Source organism: Macaca mulatta, chromosome 11 (assembly GCF_049350105.2).
Source record: "Macaca mulatta isolate MMU2019108-1 chromosome 11, T2T-MMU8v2.0, whole genome shotgun sequence".
NCBI classification, from domain to species: Eukaryota; Metazoa; Chordata; class Mammalia; order Primates; family Cercopithecidae; genus Macaca; species Macaca mulatta.
The window spans coordinates 63,929,006-63,954,274 of NC_133416.1; the positions used below are offsets into that span (position 1 = coordinate 63,929,006).

The 25,269-nt window shown below is 45.4% G+C and overlaps 1 protein-coding gene across 9 annotated transcripts in view; it reads left to right on the forward strand.

Annotated features, from left to right (window-relative positions):
• The first annotated feature begins 114 nt into the window (after positions 1-114).
• HSD17B6 (hydroxysteroid 17-beta dehydrogenase 6) overlaps positions 115-25,269 on the forward strand; it is a 37,739-nt gene continuing 12,584 nt past the window's right edge. Inside the window, exons 1-3 of one of the 9 annotated variants that reach the window (XM_077952935.1) lie at positions 115-244; positions 4,889-5,070; positions 22,201-22,532. In XM_077952935.1, coding sequence (XP_077809061.1) covers positions 22,220-22,532 — 313 coding nt within the window. In that variant the 5' untranslated portion in view covers positions 115-244; positions 4,889-5,070; positions 22,201-22,219. 9 annotated transcript variants of the gene reach the window in all.

Here is a 25,269-nt window from a genome sequence, read left to right on the forward strand (position 1 = left end):
CAGGCGCTTAGGGCGGAGGCCAGCTGCCAGCCCGGGTTGCGGCCCGCCGTCTGCCGGGGCCGCCGGGAATTGTAGTTTCCACTTGGTGCGGGCGGGGACTGCGGGAGACGCAGCAGTTGACGCTCTGCACACGCGCTCGGGCACCAGGGCCATCGCTCTTGTGGGCAGAAGGCCGCGTCCATTCCAGGAAGAAGATCTTCTTCGGAAATGCGAGACCTATAGCATGCTGATTTAGGTTATTAAGGTGAAGTAAAAAGGATGTTCCACGCGAACTTTTTGGATGTTTTAGAAATAGCACCAGTATCTTTTAAAAACGTTTGGAGGCCGGCGCGGTGACTCATGCCTGTAACCTCAGCACTTTGGGAGGCCAAGGCAGGAGGATCGCTTGAGGCTAGGAGTTCGATACCGGTCGGGGCAACTTTGTGAGATCTGTCTCTACACACACACACACACACACACACACACACATACACACCCCTACACACACACACACACACACACACCCCTAGCCAGATGTAGTTGCGTGCGCCTGTAGTGCCAGCTGCCCCAGAGGCTGGGGCGGGCGGGCTGGGAGCGGCGGGGGGGCGGCGGGGCGGGGGGGCGGCGGGGCGGGGGGGCGGCGGGGCGGGGCGGGGCGGGGCGGGGGGCGATCAATCGCTTGAGCCTGGGAGGTCAAGGCTGTTGGGAGCCGTGATAGTGCCGCTGCACTCCAGTCTGGGCAACAGAGGGAGACCGTGTCTAAAAAAAAAAGTTTTGGAAATTAGTTCTGCATGGAATTTCGTGAATTACTAGATCCAATATGTGGAAATAAGCAAATATCAACCAAATGAGAAAAGCATAGGCTATTTATTCAGAGCTTACTATAGCAAGGGAGTCAGCCATCATCACTTGCATTTGGTAGGGACTCAAAGGCAGGCAGAGGAGTAGGAAAGCTTTATCAAAAAGGGAAGCCGTCAAGGTGTTCTTTGATTGGAGGGTGTTGGCATGGAGAAGCTGTACCTGGGCTAACGAGTAGTAGGATGCGGAATGTGATTGGTTTAGGGGTGGATGTTTGGCTTTCTTTGGTTGGACCTATGTTAGAAGCTGTGACAAAATTAAGGAAGCTGTAAGATACTAGTTAAGGCATTTGGGCCCATTGCTACAGGGGTTGTTGTTTGGCCTCCAGTATCATCATTAGAAATAGCAGTTCGATTTTCTACAAGTCTGACTTGTAGCAAGCTTGCTTCCTGTGCTGTTTATTATAGATAAGGGGGTTGGTTTCTGCTGTTCATATATTCAGTCTCTCAAATAGAGCGCCCAGGTATAAGAAAATATGAATTATAGGAGGCTTGCAGAATCATGGAGAGCTTTACAAGAATGAAGGGAACCCATTTGCTATTGATGTGCAGATCTGCCAATCACTCTTTTTTTTTTTTTTTTTTTTTTTTTTTGAGTCGAAGTCTCCTCTGTGGCCCAGGCTGGAGTGCAGTGGTGCCATCTCGGCTCACTGCAAGCTCCGCCTCCCAGGTACAGGCCATTCTCCTGCCTTAGCCTCCCGACTAGCTGGGACTACAGGCGCTGGCCACCATGCCCGGCTAATTTTTTGTATATTTAGTAGAGACGGGGTTTCACCGTGTTAGCCAGGATGGTCTCGATCTCCTGACCTCGTGATCTGCCCGCTTCGGCCTCCCAAAGTGCTGGGATTACAGGCATGAGCTACTGCGCCGGGCCAAGATCTGCCCATCACTCTTACTATGTAATGATACCTATGGCAATTGTGGGCTAGAGTGGGCAGTCACGTGAATTAACATGTCACATGAAAACCATAGTTTTATTTTATTTTACTTATTTTTTTGAGACGGAGTCTCGCTCTGTCGCCCAGGTTGGAATGCACTGGTGCAATCATGGCTCACTGCAACCTCGGTCACCCAGGCTCAAGCAATTCTCATGCCTCAGCCTCCCAAAGGGCTAGTATTACAGGTGTGTGCTGCCACGCCCAGCTAATTTTTGTATTTTTAGTAGAGACAGGGTTTCACTAGGTTGGGCAGGCTGGTCTGAAACTCCTGGCCTCAAGTGATCCACCTGCCTTGGCCTCCTAAAGTGTTGGGATTACTGGTGTGAGCCACTGCGTCTAGCTTTGCCTTGCACTTTTATCTTATGGAGATGGTTTTTCTCCTTAAACCTCATGAACCAACTTCTGCTGGCTTCAAACTTCTGCAGCTTTCTCACCTGTCTCAGCTTTCATATAATTAAAGAGGGTAGCCTTGCTGTGGGTGAGGCTTTGGCTTAAGGGAAGTTATGGCTGGTTTGATCTTCTATTCAGCCTACTAAAAGTTTCTCCGTATCAGCAATAAGGCTGTTTCACCTTCTTATCATTTGTGTGTTCCCTGAAGTAGCACTTTTAATTTTCTTCGGGAACTTTTCCAGGAAGGAACTTTTCCAGGCCAGGCCTGATACCTCACACCTGTAATCCCAGCTCTTTGGGAGGCCAAGGTGGGTGGATCGCTTGAGTCAGGGAGTTCAAGACCAGCTTGGGCAACATGGCAAAACCCTGTCTCTACCAACCAAACCAAAGAAACAAAAAAGTCCAGAAAAATTAACAGGGTGTGGTGGCATGCATCTGTGGCCTCAGCTGTTCAGCAGGCTGAGGTGGGAGGATCGCTTGAGTCAGACAGGCAGAGGTTGCAGTGAGCCAATATCGTGCCATTGCACTCCAGCCTGGGTGACAGAGTAAGACCCTGTCTCAAATTTAAGGCCGAGTGCAGTGGCTCACGCCTGTAATGCGTGAGGCCAAGGTGGGAGGACTGCCTGAGTCCAGGAGTTTGAGACCAGCCTGGGCAACATAGCGAGACTTCATCTCTATAAAAACTACAAAAATTAGGTGTGGTGGTGCAGGCCTGTGGTGCCAGCTACTTGGGAGGCTGGGGTGGGAGGATCACTTGAGCCCAGGAGGCGGAGGGTGCAGTGAGCCAGGATTGGGACACTGTACTCCAAGCTGGGCAACAGACTGAGACCCTGTCTCAAAAAAAGAGAACTTTTCCTTCATATTTACAACTTGGCTAACTGCTTGGTGTAAGGGGCCTAGGTTTTGGTCTGTCTCAGCTTTCAACATTGCTTTCTCACTAAGCTTAATCATGTCTACCTTTTGATTTAAAGAGGTGTGGGGCTCTTTTCTTCACTTGAGTACTTAGAGGTCATTGTAGGGTTGTTAATGGGCTTAGTTTCAATATTGTTGGGTCTCAGGGAATAGGGAGGCCTGAGGCGAGGGAGAGAGAGAGGAGAACAGCAGACTGGTGGAACGGTCAGAACACACACAACATTTATTGATTAAGTTTGTCTTCTTATATGGGCACAGTTCGTTGTACCCCCAAACAATTACAATAGTACATCAAAGATCACTGATCACGGATCACTGTAACAGGTACAATAATAATGAAAAAGTTTGAAATATTGCAAGGATTACCAAAATGTGACATAGAGACATGAAGCAAACACATGCTATTGGAAAAATTGCACTAATAGACTCACTCTATGTAGGGTTGCCACAAAGCTTCAATGTGTAAAAATGCAATATCTCTGGAGCATAATAAAGTGAAGCACAATAAAATGACGTATTCCTGTATATAGCTTTTACCATGATGTCAGGTACCATTTTATGAATTTATCCCTCATGAGAACTCTATGTGATAGGTGCCAACATTATCCCTATTTTCTTTTTCTTTTTTTTTTTGAGACAGAGTCTTGCTCTGTCGCCCAGGCTGGAGTGCAGTGACTCGATCTCTGCTCACTGCAAGCTCCATCTCCTGGGTTCACGCCTTTCTCCTACCTCAGCCTCCCGAGTAGCTGAGACTACAGGTGCCCGCCACCACGACTGGCTAATTTTTTTGTTTGTTTTTTTTAGTAGAGACGGAGTTTCACTATGTTAGCCAGGATGGTCTCAATCTCCTGACCTCGTGATCTGCCCACCTCAGCCTTCCAAAGTGCTGGGATTATAGGTGTGAGCCAGCGCACCCGCCCTCCTTTTTTTTTTTTTTTTTTTTTTAACCCTTTTCCTGTTTAGAAAAAAAAAGTGCAGCTCGCTGCCAGCACTCATTTAATTTTACATAAGCACACTCTTTGAGACTGAAACAAATCTGACTGATTTTCAATGTCAAAATAAAATATAAAAACTGTTCTTGGACTGACTTCCTTCCTTCCTTCTTTCTTTTTTTTGAGATAGAGTCCCACTCAGTCGTCCAGTCTGGAGTGCAGTGGTGCAATCTTGGCTCACTGCACCCTCTGCCTCCCGGGCTCAAGCCATTCTCCTGCCTCAGCCTCCTGAGTAGCTGGGATTACAGGTACTCGCCAACATGCCTGGCTAATTTTTGTATTTTTAGTAGAGATGGGGTTTCACCATGTTGGCCAGGCTGGTCTTGAACTCCTGCCCTCAGGCGATCTGCCTGCCTCAGCCTCCCAAAGTGCTGGGATTACAGGTAGGAGCCACCGCGCCTGGTCTCTTGGAGTTATTTCTAAACAGAACTAACATTAAAGTCATTGGAATAATTAGAATCATTGTTTTGGAAAAATCGGGTTCATCAAACAAATCTTCGGCCAACAATTGTTCAAGAATGATGTTAACATCATACATAGGAATTCAGCATTTTCTAGGATTTGACAGTTTTAGTGACCAGAATTACTGTATTTTGTTAAGTGGAAATACCACTACTGAAAAATAGAATGCTGTGTCTTTTGTTTCCAAACATTATACTAGAGCAATGTGAAAATAATAATAACAGTGAGATATTTCACAGCAAAGTTATCTCTGGATAAATGCTGCAGCTACAAGTGCTGCCGGCAAGTATTCTTGGGGCAAATGGGAAAAGGGAAAAGGGCTAAATTTAAAATTTATTGTTATTTTTATTTTTTGTAGAGATGGGATCTCACCATCTTGTCCAGGCTGGTCTCGAACTTCTGGGCTCAAGCAATCAGCCCACCTCGGTCTCCCAAAGTGCTGGGATCACAGGCATGAGCCACCATGCCCAGCCTTTTCCTATTTTAAAGAGGGGGGATATGCAGAGAACTTAAGTAAATTTGTCCAAAGTCACACAGCTGGTAATTGGCTAAGTGGGAGAGACATTAAGCAGAGAATCAGAAAAATTGGCTCTAGAGTTTGTGCGTTTAACCCCAAAACTATATGCTGTATCTCTACAGGGAGTCATTGGGAAGGTTAAATGAGATAAACTAAGGAATGTCTGGCACACACACTCAATAGTTCAGAACCACTCAATGTGAGAAAGCTATTATATCATTTTTTTTTCTTTTGTGAGACAGAGTTTCACTCTGTAGCCCAGGCTGAAGTGCAGTGGCACAATCCTGGCTCGCTGCAAGCTCCGCTTCCCTGGTTCATGCCATTCTCCTGTCTCAGCCTCTGAAGTAGCTGGGACTACAGGCGCCCACCACCACGCCCGGGTAATTTTTTGTATTTTTAGTGGAAACGGGGTTTCACCGTGTTAGTCAGGGTGGTCTCGATCTCCTGACCTCGTGATCCACCCACCTCAGCCTCCCAAAGTGCTGGGATTACAGGCATGAGCCACCGCGCCCGGCCGAAAGGTATTATATCTTAAAAGTGCCCTGGGCCGGGTGAGGTGGCTCACGGCTGTAATCCCAGCACTTTGGGAGGCTGAGGCGGGCGGATCACGAGGTCAGGAGAACAAGACCATCCTGGCCAACATAGTGAAACCCCATCTCTACTAAAAATACAAAAATTAGCTGGGTGTGGTGGCACGTGCCTATAGTCCCAGCTCCTCGGGAGGCTGAGGCAGGAGAATCACTTGAACCAGGGAGTCGGAGGTTGCAGTGAGCCGAGATGGTGCCACTACACTGCAGCCTGGCTGTGAGACTCCGTCTCAAACAAACAAACAAACAAACAAAAAAGTGCTCTGGCATAGAGGCCTTTATCTCAAATGCCACTGGGAGGCAGTATCATCATTCAGTTTGTTTCCCTTTGTGCTTTCATCCACGTAGGTGCAAACCCCTTTTCTCCTTCAATCCTTTCACTACCTGGCTCTCCCATCCTTTTAAGTCTTTTTTGGGAGGATATCTATCAGCCTCAAGTTTCTCTCATGTTGTTTGCAGACTTTGACACTTGCCTCACGGATTGCCTGTATAGTTTAAGTCCTATTGTTATTCTGGATGTTTTTGGCATTTAAAAGGATGATCTGTTCTGTAAAGGTATGGTTGATTCAGTCATTCATGAATTCATTCATTTATTCCACAAATAGTAATGAACGTATGTGTTGGGCACTGAGATAAACTGTGGGGAAAATAATTAATGACATGGTTTCTGCCTCTGAGAAAGTTATAGCATACTAGGGGCAACAGACACAAATAAAAAAGTGTAATGAATGAGCCGGGCATGGTGACTCATGTCTGTAATCCTAGCACTTTGGTAGGCTGACTCAGGTGGATCACTTGAGCTCAGAAATTTGACACCAGCCTGGCCAACATGGCAAAACCGCATCTCTACAAAAAATACAATAATTGGTGTGGCATGGTTGCTCATGCCTGTAGTCCCAGGTACTCGGGAGGCTGAGGTGGATTGCTTGAGCCCAGGAGGTCGAGACTGCAGTGAGCTGTGACTGCGCCACTGTACTCCAGCCTGGATGATAGAGCAAGACCCTGTCTCAAAAAAAAAAAAAAAAAAAAAAAAAAAAAGGTGTAATGAAGTGTTATAGGTGCATTTTTAACCCAATTGTCTATTTGTTTTGCCATGTTCTTAAGACATGGAAAAGATTGGTACAGGGAACACAGGCACAAAAGTGTAAATGGCACTTTTGGGAAGCTGCCAATAGTTTCATATGGACAGACCCCAGACTTCAAGGGAGGGCGTAGTGAGAGATAGGGTTAAGAGGTAAACCATGGTCAGAGCATTGCCTGCCAAGTTAAGGAGTGTGGAAGTAAAAATTATTCATCATCTACTTTATTTGGTTAAAATGAAAATAAACTATTGATCCTATCAATATTTGACGAGAAGCCTTGGGAGTTAAAATCCTGTTGAAGTAAGTTGCTTGAAAACTTGAAATAATCCTATGTTAGTTATTTTCCTTGTTAATAAAATAAAGAAGAGAAGTTTAGAAAATACGTTACAGGACCAACAGCTTTGTATGCCCACTGCACAGCAACAGACCAATACATTGAGACAGTAGGGTTTGCAGCAGAGAAAGAGTTTAATGATTGCAGGGTGGCTTAGCAAGGAGATGAGAGGAGATCTTCAAGTCCATCTCCCTGAGGAGTTCTGGGCTGGGTTTCTTAAGGGGATTGTGGAGAGTGAGGGGCTGGAAAATTGGGGTCATTGAGCGGTTGGGGTCAAGGGGATAAAGTCATCAGGATGTGGAAACTGCATTCTTTGGTGAGTCAGCTCCTCGTATGATCCTTCAGAACTGCTGATGTCAATGGGGTCCTTCAGATCCGCTGATGTCATTAGTTTCACTGGTGTGTAGGACCTGAAAGGATATCTCAAATGGAAAACAACATTTTATAATGTCCAAGTTGTCATCTATAATAGAGCAGTTAAGGGGAACTATACTATCCGATCTGTGTGATTCTAGGACAATATGCCCTAAACAACGATGAGAGAGCAGGTCAGAAAGCCAGCTGACATAATGACTAATGCTGAATGTGTTGCAAGCTTGGTTTATTTTCATTTCTTTCCCTCTCTTCTTTCCTGATTAATTTAAAAAGGTTTATAAGGACAGTTCCAAATATGTTCTATTGACACAGGAGCATAATAAACAAAAGGAGAATGGGGCCAAAGTCACATCTCAGTTTAAATATGATAAGCTCTGTTTCTTGTTATCATAAACTATTGAAAAGTAGCAGAGAGTACTGTCATATTTGTTTAAATGCCGGAGTTTTAGATTGATCTCACAGGAATGTTCCCTCTAACAGAGCACGTGATGATCACAAAGCCAATAAAACGTGTTCTGGGACATTGCAATCGCTCTTTAATCTATTTGATGCGTTTGGTATAGTAAACTGAGTTTTTAAAACCTAAACTATAAATTAACCTACCTGACTTTAGATAAGCAATCTGCCAATATAAATATTGTGTAGGTTCTTTTGTTAGCCATAAAGCTATACATCTTTTGGCTCTAGCTGTCTTCTTGTAGACTGCTTCAAATAAAGGATTCACAGATCCACATTAAAGCACAACATCGTCTTGTTCCTTCACAGGAATTTGGATTTGTCTGAAGACAATGGGAAGCCATGGAAGGTTTTATTTTTATTTTTTTTATTTTTTTGCGATGACTCTTGGGTTCAAGCAATTCTCATGCATCAACCTCCCGAGTAGCTGGAATTACAGGCGTGTGCCACCATTCCCAGCTAATTTTTTTGTATTGTTAGTAGAGGTGGGGTTTTGCCATGTTGGCCAGGCTGGTCTCGAACTCCTGACCTCAAGTGATTCACCTGCCTTGGCCTCCCAAAGTGCTGGGATTACAGGCGTGAGCCACTGTTTCTGGCCCATGGAAGGGTTTTAAGCACAGTAGAAACATAATCAGAGTTGTGTTTTATTTATTTATTTATTTGATAGCGTCTCACTCTGTCATCCAAGCTGGAGTGCAGTGGCATGATCATGGTTCACTGCAGCCTCCACCTTCCCAGGCTCAGGTGATCCTCCCACCTCAGCCTCCTAAATAGCTGGGATTATGGGGGTACGCCACCACACCCGGCTAATTTTTGTATTTTGTGTAGACACGGGGTTTTGCCATGTTGGCCAGGCTGGTGTCGAACTCCTGGGCTCAAGTGATCTTCCCACCTCAGCCTTCCAAAGTGCTGGGATTACAGGTGTGAGCCACCACCCCTGGCCTCAGAGTTGTGTTTTATAAATAAACTCTGGAGCCCTGTAGAGGGAAAATAGGAGGGGAGAGAGCAACCAGAGGTGGAGCAATCCTAGCAGACTGTTGCCGGAATCCAGGTGAGAAATACTCATGGCCTGAACTAAGGCAGTAAAGTGGAGACGGAAGGGATGGGATGGACATAATGACTTAAGGAGGTAGAATTAATACTGATTGGACATGGGGGATGAGGAAGGGGTCTAGGATGATTCCCAGGTTTCAGACTTGGGCAACTGGATGGAAGGGAGTTGTCTGGCATCTTTTAGGCACTTACTACATTTGTTGAATACATGTGCAGATAGGGAATAACATGAAAATAAAGAGGAGGATCAGATTACAGTGAATCATCATTATTTTAGTTTTGAATGTGTTGAGTCTGAGGTACTGCTATGATTCTCCCTAAGTACGATTTTACTATGGGGTCATGCTGTGACTCCTCACATTTAATATAAGATGAAAAATGAGGCCGGGCGCGGTGGCTCAAGCCTGTAATCCCAGCACTTTGGGAGGCCGAGGCGGGTGGATCACGAGGTCAGGAGATCGAGACTATCCTGCCTAACACGGTGAAACCCCGTCTCTACTAAAAATACAAAAAACTAGCCAGGCGTGGTGGCGGGCGCCTGTAGTCTCAGCTACTCGGGAGGCTGAGGCGGGAGAATGGCATGAACCCGGGAGGCGGAGCTTGCAGTGAGCCGAGATCACGCCACTGCACTCCAGCCTGGGAGACACAGCGAGACTCCGTCTCAAAAAAAAAAAAAAAAAAAAAAAAAAAAAAAAAAAGAAAAATGAGCAAAAGATTTGAATAGGCATTTCACCAAAGAAGACAAACAAATAGCCAATAAGCACATTAAAGGATGCTCAACATCATTAGTCATTAGGGAAATGCAAATCAAAATCACAATAAGCTATCAATCCATACCAACTAGGATGGCTAATATTAAAAAAGATAATATGGCCAGGTGCAGTGGCTCATGCCTGTAATCCCAGCACTTTGGGAGGCCAAGGTGAGTGGATCACTTGAGGTCAGGAGTTTGAGACCAGCCTGGTCAACATGGCGAAACCTCGTCTCTACTAAAAATACAAAAATTAGCTGGGAATGGTGGCATGCGCCTGTAATCCCAGCTACTCAGGAGGCTGAGGCGGGAGAATCACTTGAATCCAGCACGCAGAGGTTGCAGTGAGCTGAGATCGCGCCACTGCCCTCCAGCCTGGGTGACAGAGCGAGACTCCCTCTCAAAAAAAAAAAAAAAAGATAGTGTTGGTGAGCATGTGGAGAATTTGGAACCCTCATATGAAGCTGGTGAGATTGTAAAATGGTGCAGCCTCTTTGGAAAACAGTTTGGGACTTCCTCAAAATGTTAAAAATAGAGTTATCATTTGACCCAGCAACTTCACTCTTAGGGTATATATATTCAAGAGAATTGAAGGCATATGTCCACACAAAAAACCTGTATGTAAATATTCATTTCAGCATTATTCATAATAACACAAAAAAGCAGAAACAACCCAAATGTTTATCAACTGATGAATGCATAAACAAAATGTGGAATAGCCACACAATGGAATATGATTCAGACATTAAAATGAAGTACTGATAAATAGATGAACCTTGAAAACATTATGCTAAACAGAAGAAGCCAGTCACAAAGGCCACATATTGTGTGATTCCATTTATATGAAATGTACAGAATAGGCAAATCCACAAACATGGAAAGTAGATTACTGGTTGCCAGGAGTGGGGTGGGGGAGGAAAGAATGGGACGTGACTGCTAAGGAGTATGGGGTTCTTTTGGGGGTAATAAAAGTGTTCTGAAACTAGATAGTGACGATTGTTGCACAACCCTGTGAATATACTAAAACCCACTGAATTGTACACTTCAAAAGAGTGAGTTGTATGATATGTGAATTATGCCTCAATAAAGCTGTTATAAAATATATATATATATATATGTACAACCCAAGTCCAGGGCTCAAGCTACGAAACAGCTGCAGTTCTTTCAGAAAGGTGACTGAGCCAGCCGCAGTTTGCAGCAGCTGATCTCAGGTTGACAGTCTTCAGAAATGGGCTTTGCTAAAATCAACCTGCCCTCCGACCCCTTTCCAGCAGGGGATTTGCATTCCAGTATTCCAATTTAAATTAGAGGATGGGGCCAGGCACGGTGGCACGTGCCTGTAGTCCTAGCACTTTAGGAAGCTGAGGTAGGCAGATTGCTTGAGCCCAGGAGTTCGAGACCAGCCTGGGCAAGCTGGTGAAACCCCATCTCTACAAGAAAAAAAAAAGAAAACAAAAACAAAAACCCCAAAAATTAGGCATGGTGGCCTATGCCTTTAGTCCCAGCTACTCTGGAGGCTGAGGTGGGAAGATCACTTGAGCCTGGGAGGTCGAGGCTGCAGTGAGCCCAGATTGTGTTACTGCACTCCAGCCTGGGTGATAGAGGGAAATCCTGTCTCACTAAATAAATAGAGGGCTGGGTGCGGCGGCTCATGCCTGTAATCCCAGCACTTTGGGAGGCCAAGATGGGTGGATCACTTGAGACCAGGAGCTGGAGACCAGCCTGGCCAACTTGGTGAAACCCCATCTCTACTAAAAATACAAAAATTTCTACAGGCACCTATAATCCCAGCTACTCCAGAGGCTGAGGTAGGAGAATTGCTTGATCTAAGGAGGTGGAGGTTACAGTGAGCTGAGATCGTGCCACTACACTCCAGCCTGGGTGACAGAGCGAGACTCTGTCTCAAAAAAAAAAAAAAAAAAAAAATTAGAGGATGTGGGCTGAGGAGCATATAAGACTCTCTGTCTGGTCAGGGCAACTCTTTTCTTTCTTTCTGCTTTTCATTTTGGCAATAACAAATCTGATTCTGCAGCTGATCAAGGATGACACTGGTGAGAACCCTGTGAGGGAGTGGAGCAGCCTGGACGCTTACCACGAGAGGGAGGTGTTGTGAAAGCAGTGCAGAGGATGGGGTGGGCAGCAGTTGGGGCAGGAGAAAGCCGACTGCTGCCTGGTGTGCAAAGAAGTCCTTCCAAGTCTCCAGGACTGGACTCTTCCTGAGCAAGTCCGGTGTATAGGTGTGTAGGGGTGGGGGGTGTGTGTGTGTGTGTGTATGTGTAGGGGATACGGTCTGTTTGGAGACACGTTTTGATTATGATTTCTTATCATCTTAAAAGATCCTTCAACTTTGATTCCTGAAAGAAATTTTGTCACGATTGCTTGCTCTGCTTTTTTGATCTTTACTCCCATGAAGTTTGGGAGAGTACTGGTTACAAGTTGGGAGTGATTTCATACTTAAAAACAGGGACCCTGGGTATGCTCTGAAAATGGGATTCTTGGCGGTGGGGGAAACAAGCTCTTTCATGGTTAATGCTGATAGCTGTTGGGTAAGTTCGTGAAACTTTGGGTAAGCGGAAAGGAGCCTTCTGTGACTGGGCCAAGATCCCAGAACTCTGAGAGGTTGAGGAGCGAGGATCCCTTAAACTCAAGAGTTTGAGACCAACATGGTGATCAACATGGTGGTCAACATGGTGAAACCCCGTCTCTACAAAAAATACAAAAACTTAGCTAGGTGTGGTGGTGCACACCTGTGGTCCTAGCCACCTGGGAGGCTAGGACCTCGGTATAGTGTAGTGGTTAGATGCAAGGCTTCTGCAGGTGAATACTCTGGATTTGATCGTGTCTCTACTATTCACTCTGTTTCACCTTGGAAAAGTCACTTAATTTTTGCCTTAATCTGTGCTTCAGTTTCCTCATGTGAAAAATGGGCATAATAATTGCATATACCCTCTATTGTGTGTATATATATATTATATATACACACACACACACACACACACACACACGGTTTCAAACAGTGCCTGGCAAGGAAAGTTCTCTGTAACTGTTCACTATTATTATTATGTGTCAAGCTGAAGAGTTCTGACTTTATCCTGTTGGTGACAGGGAGTCACAGACAGAATCCAACGAGAGCATAGCACGATCTGAAAGCAATCTCCTTCTTCACCGAAGGTCAGGTTAGAATTTAAGAATCAGATAAAGTCATAAGAAAAAAGAAGGGAGGATCACCTGAGCCCAGGAGGTTGAGGCTACAGTGAGCTGTGATTGCACCACTGCACTCCAGCCTATGCGACAGACAGACCCTGCCTCAAAAAAAAAAAAAAAAAAAAAAAAAAAAAAAATCAAAAAGAAAAGAAAAAACAATTATTGACTTGAGGAATACTTAGTCTGTATGCCCAAGGTGGGAAGAAAAGAATGTCATGGTGGATCAGTTCAGGGAGCCATGTGCTGTTTACAGACTTGCTCTTAGGATCAGTGACTAAACTGATTGGAGTTTATAGACAAACCCAGGTCTGAAGATTTTAACCAAAGAAGGGAAAGAGGTCCTTTGCTTGAGACAGAAGAAAGTTAAGGTGCACGAGCTAGCCCAGAATAGTGGTAAAGAGCTGATAGAAATGATTAAAGATGTTGCAATATGTGGAATTATGCATACTATAGAAAAATGGTGGTGTAATGCACCAGATAACGCACATTCCCATGGCACAGTTTCCTTCTGCGAAAGCTCAGGGGAAGAGACAGGTTTTCATTTTGGCAATAACAAATCTGATTCTGCAGCTGATCAAGGACGATACTGGTGAGAACCCTGTGAGGGAGTGGAGCAGCCTGGACTCTTACCATGAGAGGTAAGGTCTAGTGGTAAGAGAGAGAGAAAGGAGAAAGGTCCTTTCTCCTTTCAGGGAGAAAGGTCTCAGATGGCAATAATAAGACAACAACGACCCAAAATAATACTAATATCTAACAATTATGTATTGCTTTACATGCATTAACTCATTTAACCCTCTCAGTAAATCACTGAGATTTCTTTTTCCCATTTTGAAGATGAGCACACAGGAACAAAAGCCAATTCATTTACCCAAGGCTGCAGAACAAGTAAATGTCAAAGCCTGATTTTGAACCCAGGCCATCTGGCCTCAGAGTCTATGCTCATGATTCTATTTTTAATTTTTTTCTTTTGAGACAGAGTCTCACTCTGTCTTCCAGACTAGAGTACAGTGGCGTGATCTCAGCTCATTGCAGGTTCAAGCTATTCTCCTGCCTCAGCCTCCTGAGTAGCTGGGAATACAGGTGCCCACCACCGCACCTGGCTAATTTTTGTATTTTTAGTAGAGTTGGGGTTTCGCTGTGTTGGCCAGGCTGGTCTTGAACTCCTGGCCTCAAGTAATCTGCCTGCCTCAGCCTCCCAAAGTTCTGGGATTAAAAGCATGAGCCACTGTGCCTGGCCTCATGATTCTATTTAAGAAAAATTTTTTTAGGCCAGGTGCGGTAACTCACGTCTGTAATCCCAGCACTTTGGGAGGCAGAGGCAGGTGGATCACGAGGTCAGGAGTTCGAGACCAGCCTGGACAACATGGTGAAACCTTGTCTCTACTAAAAAAATATAAAAATTAGCCAGGCATGTTAGTGCATGGCTGTAGTCCCAGCTACTTAGGAGGCTGAGGCAGGAGGATCGCTGGAACCCGGGAGGCGGAGGTTGCAGTGAGCCGAGATCATGCCACTGTACTCCAGCGACAGAGCGAGATTCCATCTCAAAACAAACAACAAAAAAACCCCAACAATCCTTTTTTTCTTTTTCTTTTTCTTTTTTTTTTTTTTTTTTTTTTTTTTTTTTTTTTTGAGACGGAGTCTCGCTCTGTCGCCCAGGCTGGAGTACAGTGGCCGGATCTCAGCTCACTGCAAGCTCCGCCTCCCGGGTTTAGGCCATTCTCCTGCCTCAGCCTCCCGAGTAGCTGGGACTACAGGCGCCCGCCACCACGCCCGGCTAATTTTTTGTATTTTTAGTAGAGACGGGGTTTCACCGTGTTAGCCCGGATGGTCTTGATCTCCTGACCTCGTGATCCGCCCGTCTCGGCCTCCCAAAGTGCTGGGATTACAGGCTTGAGCCACCGCGCCCGGCCTTCTTTTTCTTTTTTTTTTTTTGAGACGGAGTATCGCTCTGCCGCCCAGGCTGGAGTGCAGTGGCGGGATCTCAGCTCACTGCAAGCTCCGCCTCCCGGGTTCACGCCATTCTCCTGCCTCAGCTTCCCGAGTATTTGGGACTACAGGCGCCCGCCACCGTGCCCGGCTAGGTTTTTGTATTTTTTAGTAGAGACGGGGTTTCATTGTGTTAGCCAGGATGGCCTTTTTTTTTCTTATTATCTATCTATTGATTTTTCCAAACAGGGTCTTGCTCTGTTGCCCAGGGTAGAGTGCAGTAGTGCAATCATGGCTCACTGCAACCTCGACCTCCCAGGCTCAAGTGATTCCCCTTCCTGTCAGCCTCCAGAGTAGCTGGGTCTACAGGCAGTCTCCACCATGCCTGCCTAATTTTTGTATTTTTTGTAGAGATGGGATTTCACCATGTTGCTCAGGCTGGTCTCGAACTCCTCAAGGAATTCGCCTACCTCAGCCTTCCAAAGTATTGGGATTGCAAGTGTGAGCCACTGTGCCCAGCCTCATGATTCTGTACTATCCACAAAATCAGGGTTGGGGCGGGGAAGCTCATGCAGAGAGGTTACTTGGAAAGAAAGAAAAGGAAAGGTAGTCAGGGAATCATCCAGAGTAGTCTTGTTGATATCTCTGTTTATTAGTGCTCTGTACTTCCTCATTCCAGGTCTTTGCTCTCATTATTCCCTTTGCCTGAAATACCCTTGTTCCCAGTCTCTGCATGTCAAATACCATCTGTCCTCCAAGGCTCAGCAAACCATACTTCCTTCATTTCAAAGCTCTTTGGTTTCGATGGAACATAGGCAGTGTGAGAAAGAGGAGGGGGAGAAAAGGTCAAGATCCAATCATGGAGGGCCTTGTACAACTAAGGTTTTAGATTTAGATTTTCAGTAGGTTGAATGCTATTGAGGGAGTGACATCGACAGAGCTGCACTTTAGGGAAATTAACCAGACAGCCCTATGTGGATGAGAGGGGAAGTGAGAGTGACACTGTGGGGTTAGTGAGAAAGCTTCTGTGATAGGCCAATCAAGAGGCATTGAGGAGTCCTTGCATTTAGGGTGTAGAAGGGAGAGGAGGAGCTGGGAGGGGAGAAGGGAAAGGGACACTGTGACTGCTGTAGGAGAACGGGAGTAGAGCATCTCAGAAGTGAAGGGAGAAGCGTGTTCTTCATATTGCGTAGTCAGAAGGATTAAACCATGGTTTCTGACTGTGAGAGACAGGAGCTGAGGGGCAAATGTAGGCCACAGCCTGACCATGAAAAGTCAGCTAGTTTTTGTATTTTTAGTAGAGATGGGGCTTAGTTATGTTGCCCAGGCTGGTCTCGAAAGGGAAAGGCAGTGTAGTGTAGTGTTTAGATGCAAGGCTTCTGCAAGTGAACACTCTGGATTTGATCGTGTCTCTACTATTCACTCTGTTTCACCTTGGAAAAGTCACTTAATTTTTGCCTTAATCTGTGCTTCAGTTTCCTCATGTGAAAAAGGGCATAATAATTGCATATACCCTCTATTGTGTGTAAATATATTATATATACATACACACACACACACACACACACACACACACACGGTTTCAAACAGTGCCTGGCAAGGAAAGTTCTCTGTAACTGTTCACTATTATTATTATGTGTCAAGCTGAAGAGTTCTGACTTTATCCTGTTGGTGACAGGGAGTCACAGACAGAATCCAACGAGAGCACAGCACGATCTGAAAGCAATCTCCTTCTTCACCGAAGGTCAGGTTAGAATCTAAGAATCAGATAAAATCATAAGAAAAAAGAAGGTGCTAAATATTGCAGTGAGGTCTGAGGAGAAGAGAGAGAGGAAGCCTTGGGAATTATCTGCTAATAAGTCCTTGGTGAGCTGTGAGAGAGTTTCCAGAGAGTGATGGGAATGGAAGGTGAAGTGCAAGGAGCTCATGGGTGGCAAGAAAATAGAGGGCCTGTGCTTGCCCTTTGAATGTTTCGGCCATATGCGGAAGAGAGAGAATGGTTATTAAATGGGTGGCAGGTTAGGATGGTCTTAGGGAGGAAGAAAGGTAGAAGAAAGAGGATAGAGGACAATATAGAGACATTTAGAGCAGAGGTACCCTCACTGGGCCCTGGAACCCCTGAGATGACAGGCAAAATGTTGTGGGTATGAATTAGAGTGTCCAGGTTGAGCTGATCTGGATTTTGGCAGGGAGGCAACGTGTATGCTCATCTGTGGAAGGAGAGCTAGGTAAACATGAGGTTGGGAAATTTTGAAGGTTAGTAAAGATTTGGAGCAGGTGTTGTTGGGAAATAATAAGGGAAAGGTCAAATGGAGGCAAACAAGGTTTGCCTTGTATGGGGGGGCCAGTTGAAATAGGATAACATTGATTTGTTGTATAAAAGTTTGTTTTCTGGTCTTTCTCTAGCACCACTTGGCAGCTGGCAGCTAGAGAACATGGATGGTAAAGGCTTTGGGGTGATAGTGAAGCACCCCTAAAGTGGCCAGCTATGAGACCTATGCTGAATAAGAAGGCAAATGAAACTGTGAGAGGATTGCAGTAATAGACAGAGGCTGAGGAAAAGGAAGGCAGAGCGGGAAGAAAGAGGTAGAGGGGAGGGGGGGAGGGGAAGAGCCCCAAAGATAGGATGGGGCTGTGCAGAGAGGGCAATTTCAGCTTTTCAAGGTTTTTTTTTTTTTTTTTTTGGCAGTGTCTCACTCTGTCACTTAGGCTGGAGTGCAGTGGCGTGATCTTGGCTCACTGCAACCTCCACCTCCCAGGTTTAAGCGATCCTTATGCCTCCGCCTCCCAGTTAGCTGGGACTACAGGCACTGCCCCCACACCTAGCTAATTTTTGTATTTTTAGTAGAGACAGGGCTTGGTCATGTTGCCCAGGCTGGTCTTGAACTCCTGACCTCAGGTGATCCGCCTGTCTCAGCCTCCCAAAGTGCTGGGATTACAGGCGTGAGCCACTGTGCCTGGCCTAGCTTTTCAAGATCTTTGTGGGAGAGTAGCTTCAAGCAATGATGAAGCCCAAGATGGGGATCAGACATGAAATAAACAGTGGAAGTTCTTAACCTATGCATGTGTTAATCACATGCATGAAGGTGTTTTCTAGGCTTAACCTCAAAACTCATTAAAGAAAATTAACCAGATAGCATGGTGTATGAGAAAGGAAGAGACTGACAATATGATGTAAGAAAGCTGAATTCTCATTTACCATAGCAGGAAGTTAATTGAGAATGTAAAAAATTGGTAAATCAAGAAATAGCAGCTTAAGTACTGTGTATAAATAATTTGAGTCAAAGGCAAAAACGTAAAGTAATTGCACAGCTTTTGCAGATGAATGGTTTGTAAAAGCAAGCAGGCCACTTTGGACATTTGGATATTTGAAATATTCGAGGCACATTCAGGTTTGGCCCAGGGTTTGGGATTCCGCCAGGCGTATCTCTTCTGCAGGTCTTCCTGCTGTTAAGCATGCGATGGCTGAATAGTAATGCCCGGGGAGGCTGTGAGGGCCAAGCTTCTCCCTAACGGGGGAAATACGTTTTCATCTTTGACTGGCAACAGAAAATTACCTTTTAGTCAATACACAGTCAGGATGAAGCTCTCTCTGTTATTGTAGTGCACCAGGGAATGCCCGTTGGGCAGAACAGAGGCAGCTGGCTAGAGAACACAGAGGTCTCAGATTGGAGAGAAGCAAAGGGCTTCAGAGAAGGAAGGAGAGAGATGGGGGAAGAGGGGAAAAGGAGAGAAAGAGAAGATGGTGGGGGAGGGAGGAGCAATAGATGCCTCTCTCCACTGTTTTCTCCCCCTCACTGTCTCCTTCCATTTTACTTGCCTACACCCTAAGTTGCCCTCTCGCTACTGCCTTCTCTCCTATCCTTCCCAGACCAGGCTTTTGAAAGAGTCTCCACTTGGCTCCACTTCCTGCCCTCTAATTCATGCAGCAGTCCACTGAAGATTGGCTTCTGTGCCCTGCACTCTCTGAGTCTCCCCATTAAGAGCACCAGTGCCCTCCTATTACTCAGCAGACCTGCTGGTTGCATTGCTGATCCTCATTAAGCCCCCCTTCCCTTGGCTTCCATCAGCTTTCTTTTTCCTACTTCTCTGGCTCATTCTGCCTGCTTTTTTCTCTCAATTTTTTCTCAGGATATTTTTATTTAGAAAAACTTAATTTATCTAACATTTATTAAGTATCTGCTATGTGCCATTCACTGGGCCAAGTGCAGACTAATATGTAACCTGGGCTCTCAAGGGCCTTATAGTCTAAAAATGGGGAAAAGCAGTACAATGCAGTGCAGCAGGCATCATGATAAACCCAGGCCACAATGGGGACACTAAGGAGGGTATAGTCAATTCTGTTGGACCATGGGGCACGTTAAATGAAGGCAGGAAAAATCTCTTGCCTGGACCATTCTTGTCCTCTCTGTATGTAATCTCTCAGTGCTCACCTATGAAACAGTGTGGCAGCCATGGAGGTGCATTGCTCAGATCACTCAAGAGAATCTGCTGTGAGGAGCGAGGTTGACTTCCAGCCTCCAGTTGTTGCACTCTCCCATCTGCTGTGGTATTTATACTGAGGCACGCTCCTCTTGGGCACTGGTCAGCCAGTGACCAGCAGGATGGCAGTACTGGAGCTGGACCAGTTCAGCCCAATGTGGGACTTCTCCAGTGGCAGTCTTTGCTCAGGCTCATGGGCCTGGCTGAGACTTTCCTGGGGCTCTACTACAGTCTAAAGCTCTTCCTACCTTGTCCTCCTTCTGTTCCCCTCTCCTTCCAGAGGTGTCAGATCTGCATTACCACCTATTCCTGTGCTTTACCCCTTTGTTCTCTGAGGGTGTTTCCCCCATAATCTCTTGCATGTCCAATTTTGTCTTGGCATCTGAACTGACACGGAGGAACAATGATGGGACCTGTCTTGTAGGGTTCTTGTGAGAATTCAAAAAGTTAATATATGTGACATCTTAGAACAGAGCTGGATACACAGCAAGTGCTCAGCAAGGGTTAGCTTTTTTTTTTTTTTTTTTTTTTGAGATGGGCATGAGATGGGCAGAGTCTTGCTCTGTCACCCAGGCTGGAGTGCATGATCTCGGCTCAGTGCACCCTCTATCTCCTGGGTTCAAGCAATTCTCTTGCCTCAGCCTCCTGAGTAGCTGGGATTACAGACACCCACCATCATGCCTGACTAAGTTGTATTTTTGTAGAGATAGGGTTTTGCCATGTTGACCAGGCTGGTCTTGAACTCCTGACCTCAGATGATCTGCCTGCCTCAGCCTCCCAACATGCTGGGATTACAGGCATGAGCCACTGTGCCTGGCCTAGCTGTTATTTTTTAAATTATCCTTTTGATATGGTTTGGCTTTGTGTCCCTACCCAAATCATATCTTGAATTGTAATTCCCAGGTGTTTAGGGAGGAACCTGGTGGGAGGTGATTGGATCGTGGGGGTAGTTTCCCCCATGTTATTCTCATGATATGAGAGAGTTTTCATGAGAGCTGATGGTTTTATAAGTGTTTGGTAGTTCCTCTCTTGCTTGCTTTTGCTTTCCTGCCATCATGTGAAGGATGTGTTTGCTTCCCTTCCACCATGATTGTAATTTTTCTGAGACCTCCCCAGCCATGTGGAACTGTGAATCAGTTTTCTTTATAAATTACCCAGTGTCGGATAGTATCTTTATAGCTGTGTGAAAACGGACTAATACACCTGTAGATCTCAACTTAATGGTTTATTCTCTCTAGGAAGCTTCTCAGACCTCTCTAGACTGCCTTAGAAGCCTCTCCCGAGTGTTCCAGCAGCCTCCTGTTTTTACTTCTGTTATAATGCATTGTTGTCAGTCTTCACAATGAGACTGTGCATTCAATGAAGAATGGACTGTGTATCGTTCACTCTTGTATATCAGTGCCTAACACAGTGTCTGACTCAAGTAGTTGTTGAATTAATGTTTGCTGAATGAAAATGATGATTAGGCTGAGACTTAAAAGATAAGCATTATGGCCGGGCGCGGTGGCTCACGCCTGTAATCCCAGCACTTTGGGAGGCCAAGGTGGGTGGATCGCCTGAGGTCAGGAGTTCGAGACTAGCTGGCCAACACGGTAAAACAGTCTCTCCCTACTAAAAATACAAAATTAGCCCAATATGGTGGCATGCGCCTGTAATCCCAGCTACTTGGGAGGCTGAGGCAAGGAGAATCACTTGAACCCGGGAGATGGAGGTTGCAGTGAGCTGAGATTGCACCATTGCACTCCAGCCTGGGCAAAAAGAGTGAAACTCTGCTTCAAAAAAAAAAAAAAAAGAAAGTGTTATTTGCCAAGTAGATGAGGGCTACTTCTTTCCAGTAGAAAGAAGTGTGTGCAGAGGCATACAAAACCTGTGCTTTGCAGGGCACTGAAAGTTGTTTGTTATGGCTAAACAACTTAGGATGCAAGAGAGAAGCCTAAGTAGCCAGAGTGCTGGGGACATTCATGTCAAACTAAGGAGTTTGAATTGCATAGACTCACCTCATGCAGGTGTTGTGGTATAGGCCTTATGATGCTAGTGGGCCCATACCCATCTTTGACCTCTATCTATGTTGTTATGAATTATGTTAGTTCAGCCAACATGTATAGATTACCAAAAAATGGTGGACTTTGCTCCAGAATTTCATATAGAAACATAGGCATCTGTGAACACTCATTTCAACAATGCTTCTGATTGGTCTAGGTTTACAAATTGCTTTGGCTGCAATAACTCACCCAAACTATTGGATCTCCTAGTGGATCTCACTGCCTTCACCACACCTGTTTCATCTATCCTCCACTGCCACTGTGAGACAGATCTTCCTAAAACTTAATCTGGCCACCAGACTCTAGTAGCATACTCCGTTTAATGTCTTCTAGTAGCATACTCTGTCCACAGGATAACATCCAGATTCTGTAGTGTGGCTTCCAAGGTCCTTCATGATTTGGCCCTTCACTACCTCATCTCCAGTCTCTTCCCCTGTATGTTCTGCTCTGCATTCATGCAGAATTGTTTATAGGTCTCAAGAAGTTCTGTGCTGCTCACAACTCCCTTCATGTACACATTGTTACTGCCTGGAATGTCATAATCTTTATCCACTTTTTGAACTTACCTATCCTATTTGGTAGGAAGTAGTACCAAAATCATTGCTTCTGTGCTAGGCTATTGGTCATCTTCCTTTGTAGACTGTGTGTATACTTCTGTTATGGCACCTTTCACACCGCATTGGATTTGTTTGGTTACCTCACTGACTTCCCTCTCTAGACTGTGGCTCCTTGAGGGTAGGACGAGTATTAGTCAATAAAGAGTCCCTATCACCTACTGCAATACCTGGCACATGGCGAATATTGAATAGATATATTGGTTAAAGAAAAGGAAGGAATAAAATGTTTTCTTTCTATTGAAAGAGAAGGAAGCACCCTCACCATGTGGCTCTACCTGGTGGCCTTTGTGGGCCTGTACTACCTTCTGCGCTGGTACCGGGAGAGGCAGGTGGTGAGCCACCTCCAAGACAAGTATGTCTTTATCACGGGCTGTGACTCGGGCTTTGGGAACCTGCTGGCCAGACAGCTGGATGCACGAGGCCTGAGAGTGCTGGCTGCGTGTCTGACGGAGAAGGGGGCCGAGGAGCTGAGGGGCCAGACATCTGATAGGCTGGAGACGGTGACCCTTGATGTTACCAAGATGGAGAGCATCGCTGCAGCTACTCAGTGGGTGAAGGAGCATGTTGGGGACAGAGGTATGAAATATTTTCTCCTTTCATTTATTTAGGCATGAAGATACTAAGGTTATATATACAGTTGTTCCTTGGTGTCTACTGGGGATTGGTTCAAGGACTGCTTGTGGATACTAAAATCCGAGGATGCTCAAATCCCTTATATAAAATAGTGCAGTATTTGGTTATAACCTATGCACATCCTTTAAGTTATAGATAATTTAAATCATACCTGGGTTACATAAAATGCTAAATACTTTGTAAATGATATGTAAATAGTAGTTATACTGTATTATTTAGGGCAGCCGTCCCCAGTCTTTTTGGCACCAGGAACCAGTTTTGTGGAAGACAATTTTTCCATGGACAGGGAGTGGGGATGGTTTTGGGATGATTCAAGTGCGTTGCATTTATTGTGCGCTTCATCATATTATTACATTGTAACATGTAATGAAATAATTATACAACTCACCATGATGTAGAATCAGTGGGAGCTCTGAGCTTGTTTTCCTGTATCTAGACTGTGCCATCTGGGGGTGATAAGAGACACTGACAGATCATCAGGCATTAGATTCTCATCAGGAGTGCACAGGCTAGATCCCTATCAGGTGCAGTTCACAATAGGGTTAGTGCTCCTGTGAGAATCTGCTGCTGCCACTGATCTGACAGGAGGCGGAGCTCAGGCAGTAATGCCCATGATGGGGAGTGACTGTAAATACAGATGAAGCTTTGCTTGCTTGCCTGCCGCTCACCTCCTGCTGTGTGGGCTGGTACCAGTCTGTGGCCCAGGCACTGGAGACCCCTGGTTTAGGGAATAATGACAAGGAAAAAAGTCTATATATGTTCAGTACAGAGGCAAATTAAAAATTGTTTTTTCTATCCATAGTTGATTGAATCCATGGATATGAAGGGCTGTGTGTATCAAAAGCTGGGCTTAGAAGGCCGGCCTTCATTTGAAGGACTGTTGAGGTCTTTTGTGGCGTTTCATTTCCTTAACAATGTTTATTTTGAAAAACAAGCTCAATAGATTTGAAGCTATTATCTCATATTGCAAGTAGAGTATTTATAAACATAATTCTTTATATTTGAGGAGTTGGGGTACAGTGGCATATCATAGCTCACTGAAGCCTTGATCTCCTGGGCTCAAGCGATCTTCCTGCCTCACCCTCTCAATTAGCTGGGATTAGAGGCGGTTGCCACCATGCCTGGCTAATTTTTTTATTTTTTTTATTTTTAGTAGAAACACGGTCTTGGTATATTGCCCAGGCTAAGACGTTCTTAAGAATCTGATTACCTTCCCTTGGCTGCTACTTAAAATATTAAAATATAGGCATTTCTTTTTTTTTTTTTTTTTTTTTGAGACGGAGTCTCACGCTGTTGCCCAGGCTGGAGTGCAGTGGCGCGATCTCGGCTCACTGCAAGCTCCGCCTCCCGGGTTCACGCCATTCTCCTGCCTCAGCCTCCTGAGTAGCTAGGACTACAGGCGCCCGCCACCGCGCCCGGCTAATTTTTTGTATTTTTAGTAGAGACGGGGTTTCACTGTGGTCTCGATCTCCTGACCTTGTGATCCGCCCGCCTCGGCCTCCCAAAGTGCTGGGATTACAGGCTTGAGCCACCGCGCCCGGCCAAAATATAGGCATTTCTTGAAGTCAACCTTTGGTCTTCTTCAAAAAATGTTTTAAAATTTCATTTCATTTAAAAATCAACACACTATTTCTTTTTTTTTTTTTTTTTTTTTTTTTTTGAGACGGAGTCTGGCTGTGTCTCCCAGGCTGGAGTGCAGTGGCGTGATCTCGGCTCACTGCAAGCTCCGCCTCCCGGGTTCACGCCATTCTCCGGCCTCAGCCTCCCAAGTAGCTGAGACTACAGGCGCCCGCCACCACGCCCGGCTAGTTTTTTTTTTGTATTTTTAGTAGAGACGGCGTTTCACCATGTTAGCCAGGATAGTCTCGATATCCTGACCTCGTGATCCACCTGCCTCGGCCTCCCAAAGTGCTGGGATTACAGGCTTGAGCCACCGCGCCCGGCCCACACTATTTCTTAGAGAAATTTTAGGTTTATAGAAAATCGAACAGAAAGTACAGAGCTCCTATATACCCCCTCAACAATTTTCCCCTTTTTTTTTGAGACAGAGTTTTACTCTGTTGCCAAGACTGGAGTGCAGTGGCGAAATCTTGGCTCACTGCAACCTCTGCCTCCCAGGTTCAAGCAATTCTCATGACTCAGCCTCCCGAGTAGCTGGGACTAAAGGCACGCACCACCACGCCTGGCTAGTTTTTGTATATTTAGTAAAGACGGGGTTTCATCATGTTAGCCAGGCTGGTCTTGAACTCCCAACCTCAGGCGATCCTCTTGCCTTAGCCTCCCAAAGTGCTGGGATTACAGGCGTGAGCCACTGTGCCCACCCAGTTTCCCTATTATTAACATCTTTCACTGGTGTGGTATATTTGTTACAACTGAGCCAATGTTCATATGTTATCGTTAACTGAAGTCCATAGTTTTCATTAGGGTTCACTTTGTATTATATAGTTCTATGGGTTTGAACAAATGTGTAATTACAAGTAGCCACCATTATTGTATCACACAGAAAAGTTTCAGTTCCCTAAAAGTCCCCCATACTTTACATATTCATTGCTCCCCACATCCTGGCAACCACTGCTGTTTTTACTGTCTCCATAGTTTTTCCATTTCCAGATGTCATAGAGTTGGAATCATATTTTTTTTTGAGACAGAATTTCACTCTTGCAATGGCATGATCTCGGCT